Below are 8149 nucleotides of genomic sequence, written 5' to 3' on the forward strand. Positions count from 1 at the left end.
TTACCACATCCGGTCGGATAATTGAATGTGTGGCACCAGTATCCAAAGTAAGCGTTGACAGTCGTCCATTTACGATGCCGTTGATAGTAAGATTGTTGTCATGGCGACCTATTTGTGATATCGAGATGGCGGGGCAAATAGTTGTGGGAACCAGCTCACGCCCCTTTGAACTGTTCCGTTTTAGTTTAACGACTTGTGAGATGTGGATGCTCCGTCCTCGTTATCTGTTGGTTGTTTCCGTTTTGATGGGTTTACTTTTATATTGCAATTTCGGGCAAAGTGACCCGCTTTTCCACAGTTGAAACATCTTCCTGTTGTATTTACTCGCGGTGCAGCAATTGTCTTCAGAGTCTTCAATATTTCTTCCATCAGCGCCGGTTGTTCCATTTCAACCCTTTGTACCTTGTGTGCTGGTTTACTTAGTAGGGAAGCTGTTTCCTGTGTGAGGGCGTGCGAAACCGTTTCAGCAAACGTTCTTTTTGGCAATGCATATGTGGCGCGTTTGGTGTCCACATCACGAATTCCATTTATGAAACATTGAATTTTTACCCTTGTCTCAATTCCGTTGGCTGGCGAATTTAATTGTGTCATTGAATGCCCATATATGCGCACATACATTTCGTACACGCGCATACGGTAACAAATACAAGAGCAATAACAACAACAGCAATTTATTTCTATAAAGAAAGGTTATTACAAATATGCAATGATCTGCAAGATCAACTTACCGCAGTGTCTCAGCCTATCTCTTCGGCGTTCTGAAATTGAGTGAATTATAATCGGAGTTCCAACAGTATGGACACCGAAAGCGAACGTCGGGAGTAAAGGACACTGCGATAATTCACAATAATGTGCTTAAACTAATAATTCACAGTGATCCTTAAACTATTAAATTATTAACTATAAATTCGTTACAAATAACCGCCGTTTTGTTACATCCCCCTCTCCGTGAATCGATCCGATTCACTTACTCCACGTCCAAAACGGCTAACTTTGACACGGGGCGACGAAGGATTCCACTGCTGGTGCGTACATCGGCTCTCCTGATAACGCCATCAGATCCACGCTGTACCGCTTCTACCCGACCACGGCACCATTGCTTCCGCGGCATGTTAACGTCGCATACAAATACTAGATCACCAACCTGAATTGGTTTTGGTCTTTCACACCACTTCATTCGACGCGTAAGTGTTGGCAAATACTCAAGAATCCATCGTCTCCAGAACGTGTCTCTCAACTGTCGGGCAATGCGCCACTGTTTACCAAGTGCGCAGGGTTCCGTGACGACATCATTGACTGCTGGCGTTTGCGAAGTATTGGCAGTACCAAGCAAGAAATGATTCGGAGTGAGCGGTTCATCCTGATCTGATGACAGCGGCAAATGTGTAAGTGGCCTGGAGTTGACGATGTTCTCGGCTTCAATTAACAAGCTCTGTAGCGTGTGCTCGCGAGGTGCAACTTCCTTTAAAGTTACATTGAGGACACGCTTTACACACCTTACCATACGCTCCCATATGCCACCTTCTGCAGGATTGTTCGGACAATTGAATATCCATTCGATTCCTTTCACAGCAAGATCGTCCTGAATGCGATGACAATCAAATACCTCGGAAAATCGTTTTCCTTCATTGTTGGCTCCTACGAAATTCTTACCGTTGTCGCTACGAATCCTTACCGGCATTCCGCGACGATTGATAAAGTTTCGAATTGCAAGAATGCATGCATCAGTCGAAAGATCGGCAGCAACTTCCAGGTGAATCGCTCGCGTTGTTAGACAAGTGAACAACGCCACCCATCTTTTCTCCTTACGCCGACCGACCGTTACGTGGAGAGGACCAAAGTAATCAATACCTGTGTAAGAAAATGGCCTCACGAATGGCGTTAGTCGATCCTTTGGTAATTGACCCATCATAGGCTGTGAGGGTATGCACTTGGAAGTTTTACAAATAAGACATGCCGATATGATCTTCTTCATAGCACGTCTTATGTTCGGCACCCAGTATCTTTGCCGAACCTCACATATCGTCGCCTCCACGTTCTGATGTTTCATCCGATTATGACAGTCCAGCAAGATCAAGCGAGTGAGATCATGATTTGGTGCTAGGATAATAGGTCGCGTGGTATCATACGGAAGCCAGCTGGCAGCATCGATACGTCCGCTAACACGCATAACACCTTCTGTGTCGATAAACGGGGAGAGTGTGTATAACTCAGACCCCTTCACTACATTTCCACCTTCTTTCAATTGATTAATCTCAAGTGAGTACGAGGCAGATTGGGCAAGTCGGCATAAGAAAATTTCGGCTACTTTCAATTCCTCGGCGGTCAGGCACTCTTCCACTTTCTTGTGACGACACAAATCTATAAATCGGATGACCCAGGCGACCGTTCGCTTTAGCTTAGTTAAACTTGAAAATCTTGTCATGTCTATAACACATGACGGCGTGGCTAACATTACAAATTTCGGGCGAAGCTCTTCGCACTCTTCTAACAGATCAGAGATTCCTTCAAATGTAGGCCAGGCTTCTTCTTCTTCCGTTAAAAATGACGGTCCATTTAGCCATCGTGAAGCCGGATGACTGTCGAATGTCGTACTTGGTCTTGTCGCCTCATCAGCAACGTTCTCCTCTGACGGTATCCAACGCCAGTCGTTAGCGTCGGTAACGGCGAGAATTTCTGCCACCCGATGTGCTACGAATGGCTTGTAGCGACGTGTTCCCGATTTAATCCAACTCAGAACTGTTTTGGAATCGCTCCACATCACACGTTTTTTGATTGCAACTGAATGATCTTTGACGATAGTCTCTAGCAGTCGAGTTCCTAAGACTGCTGCCTGCAATTCAAGGCGTGGAATAGTCATTGGTTTCAGTGGAGCACACCTCGTTTTGGCACATACGAGTACGACGCAAACTTTGCTATCTGCATATGTTGCTCTCCAGTAGGCTACAGCTGCAAATACATCCTCACTGGCATCTACGAAGATGTGAAGTTGCACTTCGGCAGGTGGTCCACGGGCAAAATAGTGGCGAGGGACTCGAAAATTTAATACATTTTTCAACTGACGGCGCCACTTGTCCCACTCTTTACATATAGGTTCAGGCAGAGGCTCATCCCACCGCAATTCGTAACGCCACGATTCGCGCACCAACAATTTTGCGTTGACCATAAATTTGGATAAAAACCCAAGCGGATCAAATACTGACATGACTATGCTTAGTAGCTCCCTTTTCGACGGCCGTTTGTGTCCACTGATGACTTCAGCGTCCACGTTGTTAAATTTGAGTGTGTAACTAAATACGTCGCTACTTGGTTGCCAATACATTCCAAGAACGCGTTCTACTGCTAATGTGACTAGGCCATTTGTCAGTTGTTCCGGTATATAACCATTCAGTGCGATTTTGGCTTCTAAGGAATTCGAAGAAAAGTTGCGTAGTTCAAACCCGGCATTCTTGTGAATACGTCTGACTTCATTGGCTACTTCAATGGCTTCTTTAACGTTGTCGAAACTATCCACGAAGTCATCAACATAGTGATGCTTTGTGATAGAGTCGTAGGCTCTTGGACAGCTTTCGCGGTACTCAAGTGCGTTAATATTTTTGACATACTGGGCCGTGCAAGGCGAGCATGCGGCTCCAAATGTCATCACCAGCATTTCGTATACGTCCGGACGAATCTTGTCGTTACCGTCCCTCCAAAGAAACCTTTGGGCACTTCTATCTTCTTCTCTTATAGAAATTTGGTGAAACATCTCCTTAATATCGGCGGCGATGGCAATTGCGCCAACACGAAAATTAAAAAGTACTGTCGGCATTGGTTGATATTGTTGAGGACCCTTTAGCAGGTAACTGTTTAGTGAACAACCGTTGACGGTTGCGGCGGCATCAAACACTAGGCGCAGTTTACCAGGCTTATTGACATTCATCACACCGAAGTGTGGAAGGTACCACGTTCTTGGACAAGTAATTGCAGCTTCTTCCGGGCTCAACCTTCTGGCATAATTTTTATTTACGTAATCCCGAATGATAGCACGATACTCTCGGGCAAATGTTTCGTCTCGTCTCATCTTCCGCTCGATTCCGACCAATCTTCTCTCGGCCATGGAGTAGCTGTCGGGGAGCTGAACATCATCTCGTTTCCACAGGAGACCGGCTTGGAAACGTCCGTTAATCTTCGTGACGGAGGACTCGAGTATCTGGCGCGCTCTTTTATCATCATCGGGCTCGACGAGTGGTGCTGGACGTACACCGAAGCTCTCGACACTAAAGTAATCGGCCACCACATCATGCAGATATTTATCTTCCGAGACGGACATATGCAAACACGACGTCTTCCCTTGATTGAAGTTATCAGTCGGCCCGAAGACGACCCAACCTAACTTAGTACGTGCGGCATAAGGACCCTTATATTGTAGGGTTTCGATTTCACTAGGGATTCCCAAGTGACTGTGGTCTAATCCAATAAGCAACTTTGGAACGGCGTTGTCGTATGTTTGAATCGACAACCTTTTCAAGCAAGCTTCATCTACGTCAGCTTTCTGTAAGCTTTGTATCGGAAGTTGTAAATCCTGGATGCCGTAAACATGATGCAACTTATATTTCCGGCCTGAACTGGAACCACTAATCTCGATGTCGACGATAGTTGCATTATCAGTAGCAGCTCTTCCACCCAACCATTGTAAGGATACTCGGCTTTGGTGACCCTTTACTCCGAGCTGCTCAATCAAAGAAGAATCGGCCATAGTTATCGATGATCCTTCATCCAGTAGAGCGAAGGTCTTGATACGAGCTTTGTGGCTATGCACTGTAACTGGAACTATTCTAAACAACACTTTTTGTTTTTTCATTCCACTGTCTGTACAACTGAGTACTGCATCGGCTGTGGTTGGTCTAGATGGAATCTCAACCCGTTGCATCTTTGACAAGCTCCTCGGTGGCTCGTGTAACAGTTTGTTATGTACTCTTTGACAACCGTTCGTTCTGCAGGTTTTCCGTCGGCGACAATCTCTTGTGGTATGACCACTCTGAAGACAAGAGAAACATAAGCGAAGGAGCTTGGCTTTGCTCCATCTGTCACGGATGCTTAGCGACTTGAACGTGTCACAATCGAAGATGTGGTGTCCAACATGGCACAGTGGACATAGGATTTCTCTGGCGTTGTTTGCGGTTTGAAGAAGAACGCGGCGCTTTGGTTCGGTCGAATGAGTCCGCCCACTATCTTGTACTGTGCATATTAGATCGGCCACTCCACTAAGCCAAGTACTGAAATCTTTGATTGTAGGATATGGCTGTATCGTCGATGAGGTTTTTGCCCAATCGAGTTTCTTGCTCATGGGTAGCTTACCCACAAGCTCCTCCAACAACGTTGGGTTACACAAGTGCTGCTGACCATTTACTGATTGTAGGAACACGGCTAGGTTTTTTACTTTGACTGAGAAAGGAATCATTTTGTCGATGGCGGATTCTGATATGTATGGCATCTCCCGTACTTGGCGCAGCTGACATTTGATAAGTAATTCTGGACGACCGAATCGAAATCGCAAAGTGTCCATAACGGCAGGAACGTTATCCGGATGGATTAGGAGTGAGTGCACTGTCTCTCTGGCCTCACCCTTTAAACATCTTTGTAGACGTTGATTGTTTTCAAAATTCGAGTAATTGTATGATGCAGTTGACTGTGCAAAGGCGGCGGCGAACATAGGCCAGTCTTCTGCGCGTCCGTCGAAATCTGGCAAATCTTGAATTTTTCTCGGTAGTGTAAGCAGATACGAACTGTCTGGTGTAACGTTAGCAAATGGCTGCGACTGTAATGAGGTTGAAGGCATAGTTCCTATCGAAGAGGCGGTGGCTGTGAAGATCGGCGATGTAGTACCTTCAAAAGGGCACTGAGTATACGTATGCGTGGCGGCTGTATACGTTGACGTAGACTGCATAGAATTGTTCGAACTATTCTGCGAGTTCGCTGTTGTCTGCGTTGAGACTGCTGCAGGTTGTATAGCGGTATCTACAACGGGATCCACTGAGGTCGCAATGGAATTTGACCTCGATCCGTCCTCTACGCGTATCGTGGACTTCAGAAGTTCACACTGGCGTTCACTTTCCTTCAACTTTACCTGGGTAACTTGCAGCTGGTTACTCAGGGCATTGATCTGCTTTTGCATGGCAACGAGCATTTGTTGCTGACTTTCCACTGTAGCTTTAGTAGATGCGCTAGAGTTAGTTGACGCACTACCTTGATGATTGGATCCGTTATCCACATCATTGTTATCCAATCTTTGATCTTCAATTGAAACTGACTTACTAAGGCTCTCTTGTTGTTGAATTCGCATACTCTTTCTAGTTGAGTTTTCCATTGTTAATAATACGGCGGATTGAAGGAAAATGTTACAAAAAAATATGATCGGCAATTTGGCAATATAAACGTTATAATGCTAGCGATAAATAGCGGGATGGCGACGTGGCGACTACGATTTTGGCGACGAATAGAGGGATGGCTTCCCAGTGGCAATACAATACCTATGACGATGGCGACTAATAAGCGGGAAGGTGTCCCGTTTGGCGATATAAACGTTATGACGTTGACGGAGAATTGCGGGATGGCTTCCCGTTTGGCGACGTGGTGGCTACGATTTGGCGGCGAATAGCGGGATGGCTTCCCAGTGGCAATATAATACCTATGACGATGGTGACTAAGAACTGCGGGATGGCTTCCCGTTTGGCGACGTAACGGTTACGAGGTGGCGGCAAATAGCGGGATGGCTTCCCGTTTGGCGACGTAACGGCTACGACGTTGGCGGCAAGTAGCGGGATGGCTTCCCGTTTGGCGACGTAACGGTTACGACGTGGCGGCAATAGCGGGATGGCTTCCCGTTTGACGACGTAACGGTTACGACGTGGCGGCAAATAGCGGGATGGCGTCCCGTTTGGCGATAGACACGTTAACAAGTTATGTCACGATGGCGGCTCGTAACTAATCAGTTATCCCATAAAGCTTCACAGTATAAATTATATACTCCCCTGGCACGGGAGTTACGGCAATGCAAGAATTGGCTGTTGGCACTCAATTTGGCGACAGTATAAATGAATGCATAGTCTTGCGTGATAAAGATGGTGCGAACGAAGCTTACGCAAATCTAGGATAGAAGATCTTGCGAAATACAGATCCTACGCAAATAAAGATCGCAAATAAGACTTGCGAAATAAAGAACTGCGAAATAAAGATCGCAAATAAGACCATGCGAAATAAAGATCGCAAATAAGACTGCGAAATAAAGATCTGCGAAATAAAGTTCGCAAGTAAGACTGCGAAATAAAGATGTCTCAATTCCGTTGGCTGGCGAATTTAATTGTGTCATTGAATGCCCATATATGCGCACATACATTTCGTACACGTGCATACGGTAACAAATACAAGCAATAACAACAACAGCAATTTATTTCTATAAAGAAAGGTTATTACAAATATGCAATGATCTGCAAGATCAACTTACCGCAGTGTCTCAGCCTATCTCTTCGGCGTTCGGAAATTGAGTGAATTATAATCGGAGTTCCAACAGTATGGACACCGAAAGCGAACGTCGGGAGTAAAGGACACTGCGATAATTCACAATAATGTGCTTAAACTAATAATTCACAGTGATCCTTAAACTATTAAATTATTAACTATAAATTCGTTACAAATAACCGCCGTTTTGTTACAACCCTCTCAATGTAATCCACAGGTGCATCTGCATTTGCCAAATGAGCCAGTCGTTCTATTTCAGTTGCGAACTCTTGCAATGACTCGTTCATTTTCTGACCCCTGTTTTGCAGTTCGATCTGGTATATTTGTTTCCGGTGCTCACTACCATATCGTCTTTCTATCGCACTCATCAATGCCTCATAGTTGTCCCGTTCACAGTCTGGAATAGTCTGAAGGATTTCTGCCGCAGGCCCTTTCAATGATACAAACAAGGACGCCACTTTGTCCGCTGCATTCCAGTTATTGGCCATTGCTGTCTTTTCAAACTGAAGTTTGAAAATTTGAAATGGAATACTTCCATCGAATGTGGGTGCCTTCAATCTTGGATTATTTGTTGATGGTGCAGGGCCATGCAGTTGCAGTTCTCGCATACGATTACTCAGTTGAAGAAATTCTGATCTTAAATTTTCTT

The 8149-nt window shown here is 45.3% G+C and overlaps 1 protein-coding gene across 1 annotated transcript; it reads right to left on the minus strand.

The window, feature by feature from the left end:
• Positions 1-548: 548 nt before the first annotated feature.
• LOC125777118 (uncharacterized) lies at positions 549-7155 on the minus strand. The gene is made up of 2 exons (XM_049451185.1): positions 729-7155; positions 549-677 (listed from the first exon to the last, which is right to left on the minus strand). Exon 1 carries the CDS (start codon positions 6347-6349, stop codon positions 968-970), a length of 5382 nt encoding a protein of 1793 aa, XP_049307142.1. The 5' UTR covers positions 6350-7155; the 3' UTR covers positions 549-677; positions 729-967.
• Positions 7156-8149: the final 994 nt, after the last annotated feature.

Source organism: Bactrocera dorsalis, chromosome 3 (assembly GCF_023373825.1).
Source record: "Bactrocera dorsalis isolate Fly_Bdor chromosome 3, ASM2337382v1, whole genome shotgun sequence".
Lineage (NCBI taxonomy): Eukaryota > Metazoa > Arthropoda > Insecta > Diptera > Tephritidae > Bactrocera > Bactrocera dorsalis.

What these genes read in the sequence shown, in the direction of transcription:
- LOC125777118 (XM_049451185.1), bottom strand. Translation starts at nt 6,349, where the DNA reads ATGGAAAACTCAACTAGAAAGAGTATGCGAATTCAACAACAAGAGAGC.